This window comes from Oncorhynchus masou, chromosome 5 (assembly GCF_036934945.1).
Source record: "Oncorhynchus masou masou isolate Uvic2021 chromosome 5, UVic_Omas_1.1, whole genome shotgun sequence".
Taxonomy (NCBI): Eukaryota; Metazoa; Chordata; class Actinopteri; order Salmoniformes; family Salmonidae; genus Oncorhynchus; species Oncorhynchus masou.
Genome location: NC_088216.1, coordinates 37,738,139 through 37,764,316, shown reverse-complemented (window position 1 = coordinate 37,764,316; position 26,178 = coordinate 37,738,139). Strand labels below are relative to the sequence as shown.

The 26,178-nt window shown below is 43.6% G+C and overlaps 2 protein-coding genes across 2 annotated transcripts in view; one reads left to right on the top strand and one right to left on the bottom strand.

Moving 5' to 3' along the window:
* LOC135539553 (vesicle-associated membrane protein-associated protein B-like) overlaps positions 1-26,178 on the bottom strand; it is a 394,574-nt gene that overhangs the window by 309,156 nt on the left and 59,240 nt on the right. The gene's annotated exons all lie outside the window — the stretch shown is intronic.
* LOC135529019 (protein APCDD1-like) lies at positions 215-26,178 on the top strand. The gene is made up of 5 exons (XM_064957976.1): positions 215-254; positions 1,614-1,697; positions 17,540-17,717; positions 17,992-18,511; positions 18,801-26,178. Exons 1-5 carry the CDS (start codon positions 215-217, stop codon positions 19,566-19,568), a joined length of 1,590 nt encoding a protein of 529 aa, XP_064814048.1. The 3' UTR covers positions 19,569-26,178.

Below are 26,178 nucleotides of genomic sequence, written 5' to 3'. Positions count from 1 at the left end.
AAAGCTTGGCTGATAACCCAGAACACACTGGAAGGGTGTCAGCCTGGTGGAAGAGTGTCACAATGAATTCTCTGCGTATTCAGCCCAAGGAAGGAATCGGGCCCATTCCCCCTGCCAGTCCTGGCAATGGCACCTCAGGAACCTCGCCAGCTCCTGTTTCATCCTCTCCACCTGCCCGTTAGACTGAGTACGGTACCCAGAAGTGAGGCTGACCATGACCCCAGTGGCTGTCTCTCTGCTCCTGTGGAACCCTGGTTAGAACGTACCGGACACCATTGAAGCTGGTGCCCCTCCTGTCCACATTAAGGACAGAGCCCCAGCTGTCTACGACGGCATCGCTCAGCCACGGAGAGACATGTGGCCCCGACCTCCATGGGTTCAGTCTCTGACTCAGAATGATCAACGGAGGAGGGAGAGAGGCGATGGGGGTACCGGCGCTCCCAAAGAAGTTTATCCAGATGGATGCCCATCGCGATGAGGGCATCCAAGGATAGGTGGTCGTCTCGGCACGCCAACTGCGTCTGGACTTCTTTGCACAATCCTATTCCACCTCAATCTCTTTAGGCCCACCCACCAATTAATTTCTGGCTATGCTACTGGTGTGTGCGAGTGTATGAAAATTCCAGCCATTTAGGTGGAGTGGATCAAAGCTCCTCACACCAAGGGTAGAACCTCCTCAGGGAACCAATTGGCTGGCCTGGGATCAGCCAAAAAGCCACCCACCTCTATTACCCGTCTGTGGGGCTGAGCCAGAATCCCAGTCTGCCCACTGATCCCAGAACCCCTGCCAGCACTGCCCTGGCAGCCACCTTTGAAAACCCAGCAAACCCCCACTTTACCTCTGCAGTGGTCAGCAATGTCAACTCCGCCCTTTGAATGTGTGTGTGTGTGTCTCAGCAGGGAGGTGTGATCTGGGGGCTGTGTACTGTGTTGCTATGTAGCTACCACAAATTAGAGGCATAATAATGTATAACGTACAGTGAGGTGAGTGGAAAAGGAGGGAAATTGCACACAAAAAACATTATACATGGTAATTCTCTGAAGTATTAAGATTTTTCGCTTTATAGATATGTTGGGCATTTGATTGTTTCTCACTTGTGTTGTAGCCTGCAGCTCTTTCTTTGCCCTTTTGCAACTTACTCTGAAAACTCCCAGAGGCTTCAGTTGGAGAAGTATTAAACTCTCTTTTACTCTCTCTTTTATTCTCTCTCTCGCACACTCACTCCTCTCCGCTCAAACCAACAGTCAGACGGGAGCACACACACAGCCACACATGCACAGGATGCAAACAGAGTGCAGCCCAGGACCAAGATAGACAACCGAGAGAGAGAGAGAGAGAGAGAAATCCTCTTCTCTACCACTGAGTTTAGTGTGAGGAGGTTCAAGCAATTTATTCTGACTGAGTGGACTGCATTTCATACCATGGTTGGACAAACTGAAATAGAAGAAGAAACCAACAAACACTATCTGTAAAGGACCACATTTCATACTGGATTATTGGGCTTTCCTCTCTCAATCTTTGGCATGGTGATGTCCTAGATTACCAGCACGTATTGAAGAGGCTGCTTGTTCTGGACCACAGTGGACTTTGAGGGTCTTTCTCTGAGTGTGAGTGAGTGTGTGTGTGAGCGGGATCATGTCAAAAGGACATTTCACTCGCCTGTTGAGGGGACTTTGGGTACTGTGGCTGTGGCAAGGTGAGTTCACACTTACGCGCTCTCTCTCTCTCTCTCTCTCTCTCTCTCTCTCTCTGTCTGTCTGTGTCCTCTGGTTGCCCTCAACCCAGTTTTTGTCCACTTACTGTGCATCTGGACAGTAACAGCTTTAACAGCCAAGCTTCAAATGAAACTGAAGTCTGATTGTGTGCATATGATTCCATGATGATAGCTGATTTATATTATGTCAATTTTGGTGAATCTTCACCAAAATGTAATATTTTCAGAAGTAGATTTTAAAGGCTACATGTATTAATTTGTATGTTATTTAATTCACTGAACTGGGTCATGATTTCAGATGAAAGCCTACTTTGATGGTTTATTTATTTAACTTGAGGAATCAGATTACAATGCAGCACTATGAATTTGATACAATATTTTCCCATACAGTTTTCATGATCTTTAAAACATATATTTAACATGGATTGAAAATATGTATGAGCACATATATCTAAAGCACATTGCTTTGAAACTATTGCTGAGAATCAGATTCCTCATAAACATAATCTAATGTGAACTGCTTTTTCTGCACTGTTTACCAAGGTGTTAAAGGATAGCTTAAACACTTACAAAAATATGCATCATGTGTGTTTGACCTGTCTTTAACAATTTGTTGCTAGTCGACTCATCCAAAGTTGGAACAAAGCAATACAACTGAATGATTGCATACATAATCAGTGATCAAATGAACTCGCGAATAGCTCGTTTATTTTTATTTTTTTTACCTCTAGGGCTGTCGTCTAACCTTTGAATTGCTGAAATTTTGAAATCACTGTATCAGAAGTTGTTGAAACTTTGAGCAGGTAGCCACAGTATAAGGGGCAGTAGTTAAAAGCATCCAATGGTTCACACCAGTTGATCTGCTTTCGAAATTGTATTAAACTTGTCTGACATGAAGTTAAATTCAGGGAACAATTGACTGTGCCTCTAACTGTGTGTCTATCAGAAAGAGCATGGAAAGGACATTAAGTTAAGAGAAATATGCTGAGGACTTTAGCAATGATGCAACTTGTTGATGAAAGATTAAAATCCTTGCAAAAAGTCCCATATTTAAAGTTATATTATAACCTTAGAAAAAACTGCTTACTGAAATTAGATTAGTGAAGAATAAGTCTGTTATCAAAAGCTATCATTCTCTCTCCAGAGAGACAAACAGCATAGTAAGCCCAGGAGTCCTTCTTGAAAAGCCTTGAAAAGCCTTGCATGGTTCCCCAGGAGCAGGGAAGCGTGGTCCTGGAACTAATATTGCCATTATAGTAATAGATGGAATAACAGGACACTACCATTAACTGACCCTACCTCAGGATAGCGTTTAGAGTTGATTTTCCTCTCAGCAGCCTTGGGGGAGACAAGCATTTTGCCCGTCAGGACCCGTTAAGGTGATGCGCGAGGAGACGGCGGGAGGCATCTGCCCACTCATAATCACCGTAATAGATTGGTATTTGAAGAGCTGTTTTTCTTTTGCTTCAGCTCAGTCAAGTAGTAGACAGGAGCTTTTGAGTCCCTGGGCCCAGACACATGCCATGTGTCTAGTTTACACCACAACCCAAAGGACTTCTTCTCATTGTTTGTAGATCAAAGGTGTTATCCAAGGAGCTTCCATTCACTTTCATTAGTGATTGGACATACAGTGAGCTCTAAAATAATTGGGACAGTGACCATAATTCCAAACGGTTTATGAAGTGAGACAAAAATGATTGGTGTGAAAATCACACAATTAATATAGGATAAGAATCCACAGCACACAATTAAGTAAGCAATTATGTTATTTAGATCCATATACAGTGAGATCCAAAAGTATTGGGAGAGTGACACATTTTTTGTTGTTTTGGCTCTGTACTCCAGCACTTTGGATTTAAAAATAATATAATGACTATGAGGTTAAAGTGCAGACTGTATTTGGTCCCACACTCATAGCACGCAATGATTTACATCAAGCTTGTGACAGGTGGTATGTTAGTCTCATTACAATGCCACGCAAACAATGCAAGACTACTTAATTCGAAGGGTTTCCAAAAAGACAATAACTTAAGCAATAACTTAAAGGAGCAATGCAACTGTTTTTATATAAATACCAAATAATTTCTGGGTAACAGTAAAGTACCTTAGCGTAAAATATTTCCTTTTAAATGGACAAGAAAAGCTTTTCAGCAAAAAAAATATTTCTCAAGCAAGACTTTTGCTAGGACTGGCTGGGAGTGGTCTTAGTGGGGAGGGGGAAACTGAAAACTTGCTATTATTAGCAGACATGTTTGGAACTATCTTTGTTATTGGTCTGTTAACCAATTACCACATGGTGATGTCTAATGGAAAGCCGAAACTTCGCCCATGCCAACCTGCTGATTAGAAGGTCCTTTGTAGAGTGTATTGTCAATCAGCAAATGTCAGGAAATAACACTAATCAAATTTGTTCACACTTTTTCAGTGTTTGTTTAATCAGCTCTTGTACAATATGATATAAAACACAGGAAAAACAGAATGTTGACTGCACTGGGCCTGCACTAGACTAAGAATCTTCCATATTGATTCAGACTTTTGGGCAACTCTACCTTAACGTTGCAACAACACAGCAACAATGTCCAACAATGTCAATACTTGGCTTATTTACATAATTTCAAATGATCTCACCTTTCTCTTAGTTGTACTCCCCTCCTCCTGAATCATATTGGCGAGATATGACTAAGCAACCCTGGGTTTAAATTAGACTAAATAGAATCAAATAGAACCTTGCATGTGATAAATACCATATCATATGAGAAAATCCTTGACACCCAGCAACTGTTAGAATTTCACCAAACCCAAACAGAAAGAATTAAATAGATAGTTCACTTGTCAAATAGGTGAACTATTTATTTAAGATGAAACCAACCCACCAATTAGCTCTAGACCCATAACATCAATAGACAATCAACTTCCCCCTCTCTCGCTCTGTTATCTTCCCCACTGTGCTCTGTATAAGTAGCCCAGCATGCATTGCATGTCAGGTGCTGACTGTTGCTCTTAGGGATTGTTTCAAACTTTGAAAAGTTGGATCTCTGTTTTATATCCCTGGCCCTGAGTGAAACATCCCTATTAGAGTATATTCAGTAGAACCACCCTCCTGGTGCAAAGTACAAGTCTTGCAAGATGGAGGTAGCATTAACCATAGAAATAGAATTACTAGAATGGACATTCATTTTATGTAAATAAAATAAATTATGCTTATACGGCCTAAAGACCCTTCTGCTGTAGAACTTACACGCGAATGACAGAGTGAAAGCACCAATCAGAGCTCGAGTAGACTTGCAATAACAGCCACTGAATTCTCAGAGCTCAGAATCCCGATTTCATCCCTGCCTTTCATCCCTTCCATCCCTAACATTCCTATCACCCTACTCATCTCACTAACCCATCTGACCTCATTCATTCAAATGTATATCACCTGTGTATATATTTATATAACAGTAGCCACCGTCTGGTTCCATAACGTCACTGGAATTTTTGATGGTAAGCTCCTGCCTTCACCACAGTGTCTGTGGGTGAATATTGGTAGTGTTTGGAGAAAGGAATGTACGGAGTACTGTTGGGTTAATAGGAGCCAGAGTGAACCACAAGGGAACTGGCAGGCCTTATTGGAAGAACCCCCCCCCCCTTCATCCCTTGACTAAATAAACAGGGCCGTCGGATTAAGTCAGGTTTAACTTTGATGAAAAGACAACAATGGGTGGCTATACGACTTGAGGGGACACTCGAGATGGGGAAAAAACAAAACCGACCTGGTGCCCCCTGTGAAACGCCCTTAAACCCGTGCAGAAAGACATCTCGGTTTGACTGACTTTGTTGTTTCCAGTGAGGATGTCTTTGAGAGGGAGAGAGTGTGAATGGCTGAGGCTGTAACAGCTTGAGGAGATGAATGGCTGTTGGTACATTGAAACTTAATGCGTCCCAAATGGCACCATATTTCCTTTATAGTGCACTACTTTTGACCAAGGCCCTTAGGGCTCAGGTTAAACGTAGTGCACTTTATAGTATATAGGGTTCTATTTGGGACACGGAGTTGTATTTACTGACCACACAGACTGTCCCATAGAGGTATGATAAGAGGTATGTAAGGTCATCGTGTATTTCCAATAACTTACCTGATTTAATAAAGGCAAGTAAAAATATATATATAATTTAATATGATAAACATGTTAGACCAAAGTCACATTTGATTTAAGCTGCTAAGCTTCTATTACAGCATGTTGGATGACTGTCATTCATATTCCATTCACGCAGTTCAATGTAACATCGTAGTTGAGGCTACTACATGAAACATACCTTTTCCCTATGCCCATCATGAGGTTGCTACAACCTAGCCTATGAATGAACGTTTACAACATAGGCGCACACAGGTCGAAAGAAACATTTGAGATGACAGACAATGACACGTGGACAGACAGTAACACATTCAATACCGCCTTGCACACTCTTGCCTGCTTGCCTGCAGTAGCGTATATAGGATGTAATCATTATTCCAACTGTTGTAAACAAGAGTTCCTATTGGACAAATGCAGGTATGTTTATACCTGTTTCGTTTGCTTCCGTTTAAGAAACATTTTCAAACAGAATCGGCAGAATGAATACATCCCTGATCACAGCAGCAAAGTTGTATTCATTCTAGCTTCTATGCACTCTTCTCCTCTCACCTTTTCCCTTCATTTGTGGACTTCAATGAACAACACATCAGCTGTACGTGACCAGGCGAAAAAAACCTTCCAAGCCAAACCATGTCATAACCGCTACACACGGCCTACATTGTTGTTCCCATATTAGCTAAAGTAACGTCCTAGTCAACGTAGCTAATATAACCAATGCTGTAGTAAACCCGCTACAATCATGCAGTAACGTTACAGTGTACAGGCAGTAAGCAATAAACATGTTAATAAAACCAAAAGCTTACCTTGACTTGGAAGAGTTCCAGTGCGGTCTTGGATAGTCATAGCCAGCTAGATAACATAGCATCCCTCTGTTTGAGCCTGGTGTTTGAGTAACTAAACTAGCCAGCTGCATTTGCTAGCTAAGTAAGTGAAACTGAAAGTGATTTTATTTTACAAAATCTCTCTCTCGCTTGCTTCTCCTGCATTTAAGAAATTAATTTGTTGAAAATGGTTCTACTATTGTCTTTCTCTTTGAGGCAACTACTCACCACATTTTATGCACTGCAGCTGTAGTTTATGTGTTCAGTACTAATTTCATTCTCTGGTCCTTTGATTGGGTGGACACCATTTCAGTTCATGCTGCAAGAGCTCTGATAGGTTGGAGGACGTCCTCCGGAAGTTGTCATAAATACTGTGAGCCTCCTAGGTGTTGTTTTGAAGTCAATGTACCAAGAGGAGGACAGAAGCTAGCTGTCCTCTGGCTACACCATTGTGCTACCCTACAGAGTGTTGTTGAGGCTACTGTAGACCTTCATTGCAAAACAGTGTGTTTTAATCAATTATTTGGTGACTTTAATATATTTGGTATAGTTTTATCTAAAAAGGATCACTTTTTCTATGTTTTACCATTTTTATTTTTATGAAGTACACTGAGGAGGATGGTCCTCCCCTTCCTCCTCTGAGGAGCCTCCACTGATGGATAAAAGAGCACCTGGGAAATGCTGACTAAGCTTCGCTTCAGGCAAACATTACAGAACATTGAAGATAGAAATGTCATGAATAAAGCTGACATGATTCCTGATTCTACATGTCAGAGATGCATGTTTGTTTTACATGTTATATTTCCATCAGTGTTGTGTACTGCTGAATGCACAACATTCCCACTGAGTACACACTGGTTGAATCAATGTTGCTTCTATGTCATTTCAATGAAATTACGTTGAACCAATGTGGATTAGATGTAGAATTGATGTCTGTGCCCAGTATGCCGAGTATCAATATAGTGGAAATGTTAATGAGTTAGAAGCCTTGTCCCTATGAGGATACCTGGGGATATTTTTTATCCATCTGTACATGGGCGGTGAGATACTTCCCTCTATTAAAGTGTTGCTGCTATTATATCACTGATCCTTGCTGTGGAGGCCAACGCAGCAGTGTCTGAAAAAGCAGCTGTGCTTGATGGGGCCGGGGCCAACTCAACCTGGGAGACAGAGTGTATCTGCACTGTACCACTCAACTTAAGCTTCTCACACACTGACGGACACCCACACACACTAACGCATACATGCAGGCACACATACACGCACACACAAATACAGGCAGATGCACATATGCATTACAGACGCATGCATGCACGCACATACACAAACACACGTGGATGACGTGTATGTCGATAAAGGCAGATCCCCACACCTCTCTGATTCAGAGGGATTGGGTTAATGTGGAAGACACATTTTGGCTGAAAGCATTCAGTTGTGCAACTGACTAGGTATCCCATTTCCCTTTTACACTACTCCCCCCCAGTAATCAGGGGACTGGGAGACTCATTACACCAGACAAAGAAGCTTCCGCTTTTCTTTCCGACCAACTGTACCTCATCAGACCCCGGACACACACTCAAAAAAAAGAAAGAAAGACAGATGAGAAAGTAAAAAAGAGAAAATATTCTGAAATCCATCCAAAAGAAATGAGTCGTAAACATGGCTTTTTCATCAAGTTTGCCCTAATCAAGAGGCAGGTGTTAGCTCCACACAAAGCCATGTAGCAGTGTGTGAAGGAGCTATTCAGGGACAGTTAAAGTGGGTTTTCTCCTCTAGCATTGGAGCAGTAAGGCGAGCAGTGAGAGAAAAAGAGAGAGAGGCAAACACACAGAACAGTGGCCACAGGCACTCGAGTCTGACAGCAGGCTGGCTGAGAGACTGGCTGGCTGGTGTCGAGCACTCAACTCCCCCACAAGACGTGGGTGGCGGATTAAAAACCGCCTGGATCCCACCTCATGTGTGTTTGCACCTAGACAGATCCAAATAGAGAGGTACATAAAAAGTATTTGCGCTTGGCCTCCAGTAGTTGGCGGATGAGACATGAGATGGAGAAGCCCGAGTTGCCAAACCCTAATCACAAACACAAACAAACAAATAGGAGCCCAGAGGTCCATCATAAATGGCATCCCTTTTATAAATCAACGTCTGCAGTGTGTGGGATTGATCCTGTGATGGAATTTCCAGGTTGGGGTTCAGACATGCCTTTCTTTCCGGATGTCAGTGGTAGGGCTGATAGACTAGGGTAATGTACCAAATGGAACCCTATTCCCTTTATAATGTACTACTTTACTACTTATGGGCCCTGGTCAAAAGTAGTGCACAGTCTCTTAGCATCTATTAAAGTGTTGCTGCTATTATATCACTGATCCTTGCTGTGGAGGGTAACTTTGGAATGCAGTCTATGGGTTAGACCACACTTGATTCACTGCATTGTCTCCTGGAGTTTCTAACTGTGACCACACGCTGGTCAGATACTACAGGTGAGGCCATTGATGAGCAGAGGCTCAGTGGCAGTGCACTGGCACCCTCCATAGGTTACAGCCAGGACTGGTAGTCAGCCAGAAATTACATTAATTTAAGGTACAATCTGCAATTTGTGCAGCTGTTGGTCATTTTAACTAAATAGGCAATTTGGGATTGATACATGCATTATTTATGGCTATCTGTTTGATGGCTATAACAATGAATTATACTGTATATAGCCATCACTTCTGGAAGAAAATTAGTTATAAATACCTCATGAGATTACTATTCCAATAGTTTTACCAGATCATAACCTAAAGTATAAGGTTGTTTTACTCCATTTTCTTTGTTAACAAACAATGCATAGCTTCAAAACATGTTCAATACTACAAGTTTCATTTCATGGACAGTCAGTCCTTGCATCCATAGCTCCAAATTGAAAGTGTTTGGTTTAAATGTCTCCCCATTCCTAAGCTTCATAGCAAACCAAGGAGTCGCTGAATAACAAATTAGAATATGCCCCTGACCACAGGTGAAGAATCAGTGGTATTCATTGAATTAAGAAACAACTACCATAATAATCTAAATTAAGAAAAATAGATTGTTGTAAACCTGTGGAAAATAAAACTACTACATTACCTTGTAACAAGTCATGCAATAACACCCCTTTTAGACTAAGTACAATAATTTAAACCCCAGGTTGTACAATTTAGTTTTTATAAAGCACTTTTTTTTTTAAACTTCTATTATTTTGGTAAATGCAACCATATGACCCATTGGAATGAGATCCAAGGAAGGAGAGAAACAGAATGACTGCTCACCTGAAAAACACTAGAAAGATTTGGCAAAACAGAGGCCTGAATATTACACCCTAAAATATTCTTCAGCCATATCTCATAAGTCCTGTCCATTCAATAGAGTGTGGTGATTCACATTTTCTCTACTAACTTAAAACAGACTTGTCAGATGACAAAAGAGGAACAAATTAATTAATCCTGATTAGTATTTCAGCAAAGACCTCTCTAGGGAACAAAATTAGTCAATTTGACGGTGGTGCTCGCCAATAATGGAGACAGAGAATAAACAAATACATCTTCAGGGAGGGAAAATTGCAACCATGTGTCATGTGTCAATGTGCAGCGGTTAAGACGGAGTCAGGCGCAGGACACAGAACTGCGTAAAATATATACTTTACTCGAAAAGAAACAACAAAATTTCCACGCAGGGAAAACACACCAGTTCACAGAAGTCTTGAACACTAGACAAAGAACAAACACGCACAAAACCATGTGGGAACTAGAGGGTTAAATAGGGAATACATTATAACATAATGGGAACCAGGTGTGTACAATCAAGACAAAACAAATGGAAAAAGAATGTAGATCGGTGGCAGCTAGAAAGCCGGTGACAACGACCACCGAACGCTACCCGAACAAGGAGAGGCACCAACTTTAGCGGAAGTTGTGACACCATGTTTATTCTGCTTTGGACAATTATTTTGTATATTAACGAATGTATTTTGATCACTATTTCCCCAAAAAGTGCCTCAAGACAAAAATCTCCCAAACCAAACATCATACTGAGCAGAGAGAGTATCTAAGTGAGTCTCGCACAATGCCTATAAAGCAGCTTCAATGACACGCAGAAACCATTCCAACATCTAAGGAACAAACATCCCCTGGCTTACATTGACACAGAAAATAAAAGCTAATAAAATAAAAGCTGTCCAATTACTCCCCGAAAGATTTAAAAATATTTAAAAGGAAGTAGATTGGCTGATTTTGACATTGGTTTCTCTCCAATCAAAGAAGTAGCTGAAAAGTGCCATCGAGTAGGATGCCTTGGTGGCGACTCTGGCAGCGAAGTGAGCTTTATCTGGGACAAACATGGGACATAGAGATGAACCTCCGGTAGCCGAACCAGCTGTCCACAGGGCCATGACAAAGCCCACCAACCCCCGGGGTGGTGCTAGAACAGACAGACAAATCAAATCAAATTTTATTGGTCACATACACATGGTTAGCAGATGTTAATGTGAGTGTAGCGAAATGCTTGTGCTCCTAGTTCCGACTATGCAGTAATATCTAACAGTAATCTAACAAATCCACAACTACCTTTTACACACAAATGTAAAGGGATGAATATAATATGTACATAGGGACAAAGAAAGGGAGAGCGAGAGAGGGACAAAGAAAGAGAGAGAACAAAAGAAAGAGGGGGGACAACATAAGGACACAGAGAGAGAGAGACAGCATAGCGACAAAAAAAGAGAGAGCGACGAAGAGGGACTAAGGAAAAGGAAAACAAGACAGAACAAGAGGGGAACAGATATAGAAAAAGAGAAAGAACAGTGTGGGTGAGGGAAAACTAGTGGGTGTCAATGGGGACTCATCCCCTTGTTGTTTGACATTTGGCTGGGGAGACTGAAACCTGAGCCGTAGCTGTTATGAACTTGAGTGAAGACCCAAAAGCGGTTTTAACAGAAAACAGAGTTCTTTAATGAAAATACAGGAATGGCATAAATCCTCTTCCAACGTTGTCAGCGGAACAAAAAGAACGTTAGTATAGTGCAGGATGCTCCTGCCAGGCAGACTCCGACAGGACAGGACAAGGTGGAAGCAAACGAGACGACAGCTTGCTTCTGGCATCAAAAAACACAAACAAGAATCAGACACTGAAAGTAGCAGGAACAGAGAGAAATAGAGACCTAATCAGAGGGGAAGAGAGAACAGGTGGGGAAGAGTGAAAGAGCTAGTTAGGGCAGATGTAGAACAGCTGAGGAATGAGAGACAGAGAAGGTAACCTAAAAAGACCAGCAGAGAGAGAATGAAGAGAAAGGACAGGAACAGACATAACAAGACATGACAGTACCCCCCCACTCACCGAGCGCCTCCTGGCGCACTCGAGGAGGAAACCTGGCGGCAACGGAGGAAATCATCGATCAGCGAACGGTCCAGCACGTCCCGAGAGGGAACCCAACTCCTCTCCTCAGGACCGTACCCCTCCCAATCCACTAGGTACTGATGACCACGGCCCCGAGGGCGCATGTCCAAAATCTTACGAACCCTGTAGATGGGTGCGCCCTCGACAAGGATGGGGGGAGGGACGAGCGGGGGCGCGAAGAACGGGCTTAACACAGGAGACATGGAAGACCGGGTGAACGCGACGAAGATAGCGCGGGAGAAGAAGTCGCACTGCGACAGGATTAATGACCTGGGAAATACGGAACGGACCAATAAACCGCGGGGCCAACTTGCGAGAAGCTGTCTTAAGGGGAAGGTTCTGAGTGGAGAGCCATACTCTCTGACCGCAACAATATCTAGGACTCTTGGTCCTACGCTTATTAGCGGCCCTCACAGTCTGCGCCCTATTACGGCAAAGTGCCGACCTGACCCCCTTCCAGGTGCGCTCGCAACGCTGGACAAAAGCCTGAGCGGAGGGGACGCAGGACTCGGCGAGCTGAGATGAGAACAGCGGAGGCTGGTACCCGAGGCTACACTGAAAGGGGATAGACCGGTAGCAGACGAGGGAAGCGAGTTGTGGGCGTACTCTGCCCAGGGAGCTGTTCTGACCAAGACGCAGGGTTACGAAAAGAAAGACTGCGTAAAATGCGACCAACAGTCTGATTGGCCCGTTCGGCTTGACCGTTAGACTGGGGATGAAAGCCGGACGAGAGACTGACGGAAGCCCCAATCAAACGGCAAAACTCCCTCCAAAATTGAGACGTGAACTGCGGGCCTCTGTCGGAAACGACGTCAGACGGAAGGCCATGAATTCGGAAAACATTCTCGATAATGATCTGAGCCGTCTCCTTAGCAGAAGGGAGCTTATCGAGAGGAATGAAATGAGCCGCCTTAGAGAATCTATCGACAACCGTAAGAATAACTGTCCTCCCCGCTGATGAAGGCAGTCCGGTGATAAAATCTAAAGCGATGTGAGACCACGGTCGAGAGGGAATGGGAAGCGGTCTGAGACGGCCGGCAGGAGGAGAGTTCCCAGATTTAGTCTGCGCGCAGACCGAACAAGCGGCGACAAATCGACGCGCGTCACGTTCCCGAGTGGGCCACCAGAAACGCTGGCGAATGGAAGCGAGCGTACCCCGAACGCCGGGGTGGCCGGCTAACTTGGCAGAGTGGGCCCACTGAAGAACGGCCGGACGAGTAGGAACGGGAACGAACAGAAGGTTCCTAGCACAAGCTCGCGGCGACGGAGTGTGAGCGAGTGTTTGCTTTACCTGCCTCTCAATTCCCCAGACAGTCAACCCGACAACACGCCCCTCAGGGAGAATCCCATCGGGGTCGGTGGAGACCTCAGAAGAACTGAAGAGATGAGATAAAGCATCAGGGTAGGTGTTTTTTGAGCCCGGACGATAAGAAATAACAAACTCGAAACGAGCGAAAAACAGAGCCCAACGAGCCTGACGCGCATTAAGTCGTTTGGCTGAACGGATGTACTCAAGGTTCCTATGGTCAGTCCAAACGACAAAAAGGAACGTCGCCCCCTCCAACCACTGTCGCCATTCGCCTAGGGCTAAGCGGATGGCGAGCAGTTCGCGTTACCAACATCATAGTTACGTTCTGACGGCGATAAGCGATGAGAGAAAAACGCGCAAGGATGGACCTTGCCGTCAGAGAGAGAGCGCTGAGAAAGAATGGCTCCCACGCCCACCTCTGACGCGTCAACCTCAACAACAAACTGTCTAGAGATGTCAGGTGTAACAAGAATAGGTGCGGATGTAAAACGATTCTTAAGAAGATCAAAAGCTCCCTGGGCGGAAACGGACCACTTAAAGCACGTCTTAACAGAAGTAAGGACTGTGAGAGGAGCTGCCACCTGACCGAAATTACGGATGAAACGACGGTAGAAATTAGCGAAGCCCAGAAAGCGCTGCAGCTCGACGCGTGACTTAGGAACGGGCCAATCAATGACAGCCTGGACCTTAGCGGGATCCATCTTAATGCCCTCAGCGGAAATAACGGAACCGAGAAAAGGGACAGAGGCGGCATGAAAAGTGCACTTCTCAGCCTTCACATAAAGACAGTTCTCCAAAGGCGCTGGAGGACGCGTCGCACATGCTGAACATGAATCGAGAGAGACGGTGAAAAAATCAGGATATCGTCCATGTAAACGAAAACAAAAATGTTCAGCATGTCTCTCAGGACGTCGTTAACTAGTGCCTGAAAGACAGCTGGAGCGTTAACGAGGCCGAAAGGAAGAACCCGGTATTCAAAGTGCCCTAACGGAGTGTTAAACGCCGTCTTCCACTCGTCCCCCTCCCTGATGCGCACGAGATGGTAGGCGTTACGAAGGTCAATTTGGTGAAAAACCTGGCTCCCTGCAGGATCTCGAAGGCTGAAGACATAAGAGGAAGCGGATAACGATTCTTAACTGTTATGTCATTCAGCCCTCGATAATCCACGCATGGGCGCAGGGACCCGTCCTTCTTCTGAACAAAAAAACCCCGCTCCGGCGGGGGAGGAGGAGGAGACTATGGTACCGGCGTCGAGCGAAACCGACAAATAATCCTCGAGAGCCTTACGTTCGGGAGCCGACAGAGAGTATAATCTACCCCGGGGGGAGTAGTTCCCGGAAGGAGATCAATACTACAGTCATACGACCGGTGTGGAGGAGAGAAGTGGCCTTGGAACGACTGAACACCGTGCGCAGATCGTGATACTCCTCCGGCACCCCTGTCAAATCGCCAGGCTCCTCCTGTGAAGAAGAGACAGAGGAAACAGGAGGGATAGCAGACATTAAACAGGTTACATGACAAGAAACATTCCAGGATAGGATAGTATTACTAGACCAATTAATAGAAGGGTTATGGCGCACTAGCCAGGGATGACCCAAAACAACAGGTGTAAAAGGTGAACGAAAAATTAAAAAAGAAATGGTTTCGCTATGATTACCAGAGACAGTGAGGGTTAAAGGCAGCGTCTCACGCTGAATCTTGGGGAGAGAACTACCATCTAAAGCGAACAAGGCCCTGGGCTCCCCTAACTGTCTGAGAGGAATGTCATGTTCCCGAGCCCAGGTCTCGTCCATAAAACAGCCCTCCGCCCCAGAGTCTATCAAGGCACTGCAGGAAGCAGATGAACCGGGCCAGCGGAGATGGACCGGAAAGGTAGTGCGTGATCCAGAAGGAGAGGCCTGAGTAGTTGCGCTCACCAGTAGCCCTCCTCTTACTGATGAGCTCTGGCTTTTACTGGACATGAGGTGACAAAATGACCAGCGGAGCCGCAGTAGAGACAGAGGCGATTGGTGATTCTCCGTTCCCTCTCCTTGGCCGAGATGCGAATACCCCCAGCTGCATAGGCTCAGCATCCGAGCCGGCGGAGGAGGGTGGCAGTGATGCGGCAGGTGGCAGTGATGTGGAGAGGGGAGCAACGGAGAACGTGAGCTCCCTTCCACGAGCTCGGCGACGAAGATCAAACCGTCGCTCTATGCGAATAGCGAGAGCTATTAAGGAGTCCAGACTGGAAGGAACCTCCCGGGAGAGGATCTCATCCTTAACCTCGGCGTGGAGACCCTCCAGAAAACGAGCGAGCAAAGCCGGCTCGTTCCAGTCACTAGAGGCAGCGAGAGTGCGAAACTCAATAGAATAATCCGTTATGGATCTATTCCCCTGACATAGGGAAGACAGGGCCCTGGAAGCCTCCTCGCCAAAAACAGAACGGTCAAAAACCCGTATCATCTCCTCCTTAAAGTCCTGATACTGGTTAATACACTCAGCCCTCGCCTCCCAGACTGCCGTGCCCCACTCACGCGCCCGTCCGGTAAGGAGAGAAATGACGTAGGCGATGCGGGCTGCGCTCCTGGAGTAAGTGTTGGGCTGGAGAGAGAACACCACATCACACTGAGTGAGGAATGAGCGGCACTCAGTGGGCTCCCCAGAGTAACACGGCGGGTTGTTGATCCTGGGCTCCGGAGACTCGGAAACCCTGGAAGTGGGCGGTGGATCGAGGTGGAGTTGGTGAACCCGTCTTGTGAGGTCGGAGACTTGGACGGCCAGGGTCTCAACGGCATGTTGAGCAGCAGACAATTCCTCCTCGTGTCTGCCTAGCATCGCTCCCTGGATCTCGACGGCGGAGTGAAAAGGGTCCGGGCCGCTGGGTCCATTCGTGGTCTGATTCTTCTGTTATGAACTTGAGTGAAGACCCAAAAGCGGTTTTAACAGAAAACAGAGTTCTTTAATGAAAATACAGGAATGGCATAAATCCTCTTCCAACGTTGTCAGCGGAACAAAAAGAACGTTAGTATAGTGCAGGATGCTCCTGCCAGGCAGACTCCGACAGGACAGGACAAGGTGGAAGCAAACGAGACGACAGCTTGCTTCTGGCATCAAAAAACACAAACAAGAATCAGACACTGAAAGTAGCAGGAACAGAGAGAGAAATAGAGACCTAATCAGAGGGGGAAGAGAGAACAGGTGGGGAAGAGTGAAAGAGCTAGTTAGGGCAGATGTAGAACAGCTGAGGAATGAGAGACAGAGAAGGTAACCTAAAAAGACCAGCAGAGAGAGAGAATGAAGAGAAAGGACAGGAACAGACATAACAAGACATGACAGTAGCGTCCTATTACCAATGAGTTGTCTTCGTGCTGGATATCATTCCCTCTCCTCACGCTCGCATCATTTGGGTTCAATCAAAGAAATCAACTCGGGCACGATTATCTTGGTCTCTGTTAAAATTGTGGGCCTTGCTCCATCCAAGGCAGGCCAATCGATGCACATAAACGAGTACATAGGTACATCACCATGTGTGGCTGTAGCAGTCAAAATAAAGAAAGAGATTGCAGATGTACATGCGTCAGATACCTTATGTTGATAAAATTGAGTAAAATATATTGCTTTTGATATGAGTAAATGTACCATGCTGTCATGTTAGTGTGTGCTACTCTTGATTGAGCTATGATAATTCCAACACAGTGAAAGTACATAAAAAGTGTCAAATCATGTCTAAAGCTTCAATTTCAATTTCACAATGTAGATATCACACACACACACATATCGGGAAAATGTGAGTTGGAGATGGAGCTCAGCTGCTGGCTGATAGATCTGTCAAACCTAGAAAAGGTCCTCTTGGTGGATGTGGCCAAGGTCTGATTCAAATCTATATATGGCCTGTAATGGAGCCCATCACATCTCATTACATGGACAGTTACAGAAATGTGAACCTTCAAACTGCTTCCAGTCAACCAAATCTTGTTTGGACCTGAAAAGCCCAGGGAGTGAATAACTTCCTTTGGCTATTAGTTGTTCTGTGTGTAACCCCTGATTTATGATGGACGAGGTTGATAATCATCTTCTAAGCGTATTATTTTGTGTTTCTGATTCTTATAAATAGTATGGGGTAGAAATAAACTGTGTTTATCCGATTGACAGAGTGATAACCGGGAGTGTTCTTATTTTTCTTGGTTCTAGCTGATCTTGTGTCGGGTAGTAAGCTCTGGGAGGTACCCATAGCCCTCTTTGGATCTTTCTCCAACCACACGACTAGCCTGGAATGGGAGCCACAGTGTCAGTATCCCCACCTGCAGGACGGCATCAGAATCACAGCCGACATTCCCCCAAGACTGGAGGGCAGCTGGGTGTCAACAAGGCAAGTGTTGTTCAAATAAAGTTTAGAACATATCTATCACGTCCATTGCAATCTAATGATGAATATGGGAAACTCTTCCACAACTGTCACCTTTGTTGTCTTTGTGGATGTGTGCTCGGTCAATGAGCCTAAAGGTGATTCAGAAGGTTGTTGTTTGCATAAGACAACTAGATAATTAATTATTTCATCACATTTCATTCAAATCAAACAATCATCCATCCAGCTAGCTGCTAAAATGGAACTGACAACCCTTCAACCTCTTTCTCCCGAGTAGATGTGAAGTTCGGCCTGGCCCTGAGTTCCTGACCCGTTCCTACACCTTCTACCCAAGCCACCTGTTCAAAGCCCTGCAACACTACTACACTGACAGTGGGTGCGAGGAGCCCGCATACTCTCTGGTGGTCCGGGGCAAGCTCCGTCTGCGCCAGGCTTCCTGGATCACCCGGGGTGCCACCAAGACGGAGCACCACCTCCACAAAGTGGGCATTGTCATCCACAGCCCAGGCGCAATGCACCAGCTGGCAGCCCGTCTACCTTCCGTGTGTGTGGGCCTCACCTTAGGTGGCATGGTGCCCGGGCGCCTGTACGAGCTGTACAATGCCCGGGCAGGGAGGGACTGTCTGGGTGCCTCGGGGTACTCGATGATGGAGTTGGGCTTGGTGAGAGTGGAGACCCAGCATCAGCCCCATGGAGGTCTGGTTCAGGAGCTCTTCCTTGGGGACGTGCACACAGACTGGACCCAGAGGACATACTATCGACCAATGGGCTACCAACAGCCACTGCAGAATGCTATGGTGAGATTACGGACTCCCCATTAATAAGATACATGTAGATCAAGGCAGGGATTTTATTCAAATGTATTTCAAGACATTGTAAGTGAATTTGGTAATTCTATCTCTATCCATTCTTCATCTGATGCTGAATAACTTCCAGTGATAAACTAACTAACTGAAACATAAAACAGTGTCCCAATCTCCAAACAAGCATACTCTTTATAGTCAATACAAGGCTTCATAATAGCCTGGCATTTTGGATGACAGTTCTACTATATAACCCTAACCTTTCTATATCTATTTCCACCAGCACCACATCCACCCCTGCCCAGCGTGCGCCTTGCTGTTCCGGGCCTCAGAACAGCGCCCCCCCGTGTTACCCCATGTCCCTGCAGCAACGCCTCTGTCCTTGGGCGGCCGATGGGTGAGCCAACGTTGCGAAGCCCGGCCCGCTGTCCTCTTCCTCACACGAGACTTCACCTTCCGCCCAGATGAGCATTCCTGGGAAGGCCTCTACCGCCACTACTCGGAACCCACTTGCAGCCAGCCCACCTTCACCCTGCGGGCTTCAGGCCACTACGCCCAGGGAGGCCCCTCAGCTAAAGTGGCGGGAGGGACTGAGTTCGTCTTCAAGGTAACCCGGGCCAGAGTCACCGTTCTGGAAGGGGCCACGGCCAGGGTGCTCAACGAGACTAGGCCGGGCAGCTGCGGGAAGGCGGGGGGGTGGGAGTTGGGAGTGGAGCAGGACGTGACCCCCACAGATGGGTGTACCGTCCTGGGGATCAAGCTGCCGCACAAGGAGTATGAGCTGTTCAAGACGGAGCTAGACCATCGAAGGCGCACTCTGCTGTTCATTGGGGAGAGGCCGACGGATGGCTCCAGCCCTGACCGGCCCCAGAAGAGGCCCACGTCTTACCAGGCCGCCCTGGTGCATTGTTGCGAGGAAGACACCCCCACGTCGCAACGCCACACCAACCAGCTCAAGCTAGCAGCTAGTGGAACCAATAACCTACCATGGCTCCCTTTCTTTGTCCTAGTACTGGTCTCTTTACTGTGGGGTTGGTACTGTGTGTTCTAGAGACAACCTGAACATTAGGGAAGAACACACAAACGATGGTGGAGCTGCTCGCGGTCTATAAGGAAACTCCATGTGCTCCTCCTCAATATCAAGATAATGCCAGACCACATAATAGATGGCCAAAGCCATCTTCAAGAAAACTGAACATAGACTGTCAGTGTATCCATGTTGCATATCTATCATATTATATGTGTCTCATTTTGTTTTCTTTTAAACCGGAGATGCCTTTTGGCAAATGTTTAAGTCACATAAGCGTTCCTTTTCTAAAGAGTGGCAGATTCAGACTTAGGAAAGGCGTGCGTTTCCTATGCACTTCTCAGTATTTGGTATTCAGACTTACCTTATTCTGTCACGTAACGCGCTCTGCAGGTGTGGCTACCTTCCGCGCTCCCAATAAATGTAATTAATCCAATGAAAACCCTCCCCACTTGCTGGCCAACAGGTTTTCTCATGGAATTTTCATTCAATAGAGCATTCACATAGAGAATGATAGAGGCGTCTAGCTGCCAAAAGGCCCTATAAGCATGGGCAGCACCATTGAGGGCTTCCACCATTTGAATGTAGTCAACTTGGTGGGACTTCCAACTTCATTGTCTTATCCCTCCTGGTGACCCTGTTAGAGTTATGTCCAACCAGGTCATCAGGAGGGATCAGCCAATCATAAAGAAGAAAACAGACTACTTCAAAACGGAGATAACCTCAATGGAGCCGCCCATGCTCAAATCAAATCAAATTTGATTTGTCACATACACATGGTTAGCAGATGTTAATGCGAGTGTAGCGAAATGCTTGTAAAACATGCTATCACAGACGCTATGATGGCACAGATAAAAAGATGAGTTCTCTATCTATCTCTATGGGTTTTCAGTACATTTATGTTAAGCCATTCCCAGGGTTGGAGAGTAACGGATTACATGGGGATTACAAAAAACGATAACTGTAATCCATTGCGTTACCATCAAAAAATATTGTAATCAGATTACAGATACTTTTGAAAAACTAGATGATTACTTCGAGGATTACTTTTAAATTCAGAAAGGATGTTTGCGGAAAAATCTTTGACACTCATCTGTTCACTCAATGACATTCAAATCAGCATTGAAAAAAGGAGCTAGCTTAAATTTGTTCCACCTGAGCGAGTCTGACCGCAATGATGACAGACCAAACGTATTTGATGGATCGCGGGAAAAGAGAAGGAATAGGCTTTTGTAGGCTACAGTCCAAGCTATGTCTTCCAATGGTGTGACTGCTGTCGGCATCTAAAGATTATCCAACTTGAATAAATGCTTGGAGGTAAGGATGACAGCAGTGGTTTAGTCTACGGCGATACGAATATAACTTATTATTGATATCTACATAGTGCATTGATGTGAATCACACTGCTGCTCTCTCATTTAGCTATTGGCGCCATACGGATTGTGGTTGTTGTGGATGGCTGTTCACAAATCTAAATGTGTATTTGAACCCAATAATGGTTGAATTCTAGAAGTTTAAGCTGCCCGTCAATCATTGTTTTTTGAAACTAGTGGACAGCCAGTAAAAAATGCGCTCGAGCAACAGCTGCACAGTGCAGATCCAAGCCTATGTAATTCAAGTGGGGCTTTTTTTCTACAGTAGTGCTCAAAGCATGCCATTCCATGAGCGCTGCATTTATTTTTCAACTCGAATCAATGAGCCCAATCAGTCCTCCATGACAACAAAATCATAAACAACAGAGTTGGGCTGGCTAATAAATCCTTAGTTTTGGGGTCATGCTCAGGTAAAACAATTTGGCTAATCTAGATTTCCATATTTCCAAGTCCTATTCTTGAAGATGAATTAAGTATAAGACTTATTGGAATAACTTTTTAATGTAAAGATTTAATCGTATTATTATATGTGTAGTAGAAAGCGATGGGTTATAAGAAACCTACATAACTAACCCATAAAACAAAAATTGACATTCATATATGGCCAGCTATGTAAACTTTAACATTGATTTATCCCGCAAAAGATGTCGTTCAATTGGTATCATACATTTTTGTCTTCTTCTAATGCCTCTTAAGGGGAAAGTGATCTAAAAGTAACACTGTTTGAGTTTGGGTAATCCAAAAGTTATGTTACTGATTACAAATTTGGATAGATAACTAGTAACAGTAATGGATTACAATTAGAAAGTAACCTACCCAACCCTGGCCATCCCTTTAAATGGGGTGTACCTTTTTGTTCGAATTTTGTCAACAGATTCACTAGAACATATTGCGAGATTTATTGCGAGAACGGGCTCCGAATATTAGTGATCAATGAGAAAGCCATCTAAATACACGCATATTCATATCCTTTTTAGCACCAATTGGTAGATTGAAAATATTCTGATTTTGTAGATTATTTAGGTTTAGGAAATAATCTATGAATTTAAAAAAAACAGGTTTGGAGAGCCTTTATGCACAAAATACAGTACCAGTCAAAAGTTTGGACACACCTACTCATTCAAAATTGACTATTTTCTACATTGTAGAATAATAGTGAAGACATCAAAACTATGAAATAACACATATGGAATCATTTAGTAACCAATAAAAATGTTAAACATTTATTTTATATTTTTCAGAGTAGCCACCCATTGAAGCTGGTTGAGCGAATGCCAGGAGTGTGCAAAGCTGTCATCAAGTCAAAGGGTGGCTACTTTGAAGAATATAACATATATTTTGATTTGTTTAACACGTTACTACATGACTCCTTCCATATGTGTTATTTCCTAGTTTGATGTCTTCACTATTATTCTATAATGTAGAAAATAGTGATAATAAAGAAAAACCCTTGAGTAGGTGTGTCCAAACTTTTGACTGGTACTGTATATTGATTCGTAAAAAATGTAGAATGGTTTGGTTCATCCTGAAAGTTGCCACATTCATATCTTCAACCCATGTTAATGTTGGAAGATTAGTGTACATATAATTATATTAGGGAGAATACTGTACAATAGTAGGCTATACCCTCGTATATTGCCTATATTAACCATGGAATTGTGTAATTACAAGCCATGCATCGGGTTCAAACTGTTACAGCTTGGTCTGTGCTCAGTCCCATAACGATTTAATTAGCCTACCTTTTCAATATTCTCAACTGTTACTAATGATCCGTAACGGAGTTTACAGAGGAAGCAAATGAAGGTAAACAAAACAATGTAATTAATTGGAATGATAATGTAGGATATACCAACTGAAGGGAACTAACAGTAAATTGGCAGTTGAATGTGTGGTTATTAGGCTTTACTGACGGTCGATACTGATAGTTGCTAATATTTAACATGAGGAAAATAGGAAACTGAGAAAGTCGGGATAGCCTAAAATAAAGACATTTGAGAGTGTTTATCCCCAACCTGGACTCAAGGTTAGACGTAACATAGTAAATGTAAATCCGGAATACTCTAATTAGTATGATACATTTCAGAAAGTATTCATACCCCTCGACTTATTCCACATTTTGTTGTGTTACAGCCTGAATTCAAAATTGATTAAATAGATTTGATTTCTCACTCATCTAAACACAATACCCCATAATGACAAAGTGAAAACATGTTTTTAGAAATGTTAGCAAATATAGCGAAAATTAAACACAGAAATATCTCATTTAAATAAGTATTCACAGCCCTGAGACGATACATGTTAGAATCCACTTTGGTAGCGATTACAGCTGTGAATCTTTCTGGGTATGTCACTAAGAGCTTTGCACACCTGGATTGTACAATGTTTGCCCATTATTCTATTCAAAATTCTTCAAGTTCTTTAAAACTTGGTTGTTGATCATTGCTAGACTACCATTTTTAAAATGGTTGCCATGGATTTTCAAGCAGATTTAAGTAAAAACTGTAACTCGGCCACTCAGGAACATTCAAGGTCTTCTTAGGAAGCAACTCAAGTGTAGATTTGGCCTTGTGTTTTAGGTTATTGTCCTGCTGAAAGGGGAATTAATCTCCCAGTGTCTGGTGGAAAGGAGACTGAGACAGGTTTTCCTCTATGTAAAAAAAAGTGTCCATTACTAATTACTAAATACAAATCCTAACACAAAAACATGGTAGGAAAATATAGGTTTACAAAATATGAAAAGTGGATGCTAGTTAGACATGATGGAGCTAAACTACTTTTAACCATATTGACATAGATGCAAAGTTCGATAACAGTCCAATTCAGCTTCAAAACAGATTCTGGTCCAAAAAGCTCCATTCCGTTTTTTTTTTAATCCTGAAAAACTCCCCAAGCATACTGTATCCATAACATAATGCAGCCACCATTATGCTTGAACATATTGGTGGTACTCCTTAATGTGTTGTATTGGATTTGCCCCAAACATAACACTTTGTATTCAGGACAGAAAAGTGAATTGCTTTGCCTCATTTTTTGCAGTATTACCTTGGTGCCTTGTTTGCAAACAGGGGTGGCAGGTAGCCTAGGGGTTAGAGCATTCGGCCAATAACCGAAAGATTGCTGGATAGAATCCCTGAGCTGATGAGGTAAAAATGTGTTGTTCTGCCCCTGAACAAGGCAGTTAACCCACTGTTCCTCGGTAGGCTGTCATTGTAAATAAGAATTTGTTCTTAACTGACTTACCTAACAAACAGGATGCATTTTTTTGAAATTTTTTATTCTGTACAGGCTTCCTTCTTTTCACTCAATTTGGTTAGTATTGTGGAGTAACTACAATGTTGTTGATCCATCCTCAGTTCTCCTATCACAGCCATTAAACTATTGACATTTCAGCTTTTATTTTTTTATTAATTTGTAGACATTTTGAAAAACATAAGTCCACTTTGACATTATGGGGTATTGTGTCTATGCCAGTGACAAAACATCTCAATTTAATAAATTAAAAAAAAATCAGGCTGTATCTCAACAAAATGGGGAAAAAGTCAAGAGGTGTGAATACTTTCTGGAGGCACTGTATTAATTGGTGGAAGCCCATCATCCATTTCATATGACCTGTTACGAATTTGGAATATATATGATGTGATACCAATTAAATTAGCTGTGGCTAAATGTAGCTTGATGGCTAATGATAAAGTTAGCTAGATGGCTAACGTTAGCTAAGCTAGGGGTTAAGGTTAGGGTTAGCTAACATGCTAAGTAGGTGTAAAGTTGCTCATTAGCTAAAATTGTCCATGGTGAGATTTGAACATGCAACCTTTGGGTTGCTAGATGTTTGCATTATACACCCACCTCACTAAAATTGTAACGGCTTTCTTCTACCTCCTTCTCTGACGAAGAGGTGGAATAAGGATCGGACCAAAATGCAACGTGGTTCGATACATCTTTAATTATGACAAAACACAAACAATACAAAACAACAAACATCGAAAACCGAAACAGCCCTGACTGGTGCAACAAACACAGAGACAGGAACAAACACCCACAAACACACAGTGAAACCCAGGCTACCTAAATATGGTTCCCAATCAGAGACAATGATAATCACCTGACTCTGATTGAGAACCGCCTCAGGCAGCCACAGACCAATCTATACACCCCACACAATCCCAAGACGAAACACACTACAAATAAACCCATGTCACACCCTGGCCTGACACAATAAATGAAAATAACATAATAAATACAGACCAGGGCGTGACAAAAATGCTTGCCTCAAGTAACCCTTTGTCTTGTGCAACCTACCAAACGTAATACATCATTCTAATTTGAGTGTCCAGGATTTACGTTTACTATGTTACGTCTAGTCTATGAGACCAGGATGCCATCCTTGCAAGTTAAAAGGCCACACAATTTAAATTCTGCAAAAAGGCACGGCATTTCATAAACTTTAATGTGGGAAAGTGTATATGCTTCAGTTTTCTGGCATATGACTGGTTTCACATTTCTCTCCAGCGATTTTAAGGTTAAATAGATATAAAAGTGACATTTAAATGTGCCTTATTCAACTAATTACTCATTTATCAAGCTCTAATTAAGTTATAAATTACAGTGCATGGAGAATGTTGTTATCTCAATCAGAAAAAAATCTAGTAGATGCTTTTTCCACTTGGAACCAGTAGGTTCGCTAGACCTTATTCATGGTTTCCTCACAGGTAAATGTGGTTGAATTATTAGTTAAGTCAAGGTCAGAATACAGCGTATCTCTAGACACCTCTGCAACACCTTCATTTATTTGATCTCCACCCCAAACGAATAGCTGGTGAATAGCAGGCTATTCTCATGCTTAACTTTAAGGTCAGAATACGGGTAGAGAAAAGTGCATAAAAAGGGAAGTACTGTATGTTCCATTTACGCACACTTAACTCGGGTCGGAATTCCACCAATAATGCAGTATATTTTCTAACAAACAAAGCAAAACAGGTGTTGACAAGAAGCAAATTGATTCTCATTGGTCCTGATCTAACGTGTCCATTTTTGATAGGAGGAAAACCAGACATGACCAGTGCACTAATTAGACCCTAGTTCAGAATGCTTTTATACATTTTCCTCACAATGTTGGAGTGCCCACAAGCGTACTGCTGCCCAATATCCTCCAATATAACATTGGTGAACTCATTGTAGAGAGAAGACATACAAACCATATTTATTGTCATTGATTTACTAATGTTGATATTAAAAAGGAAGATATTGCTGTAATTATTGCA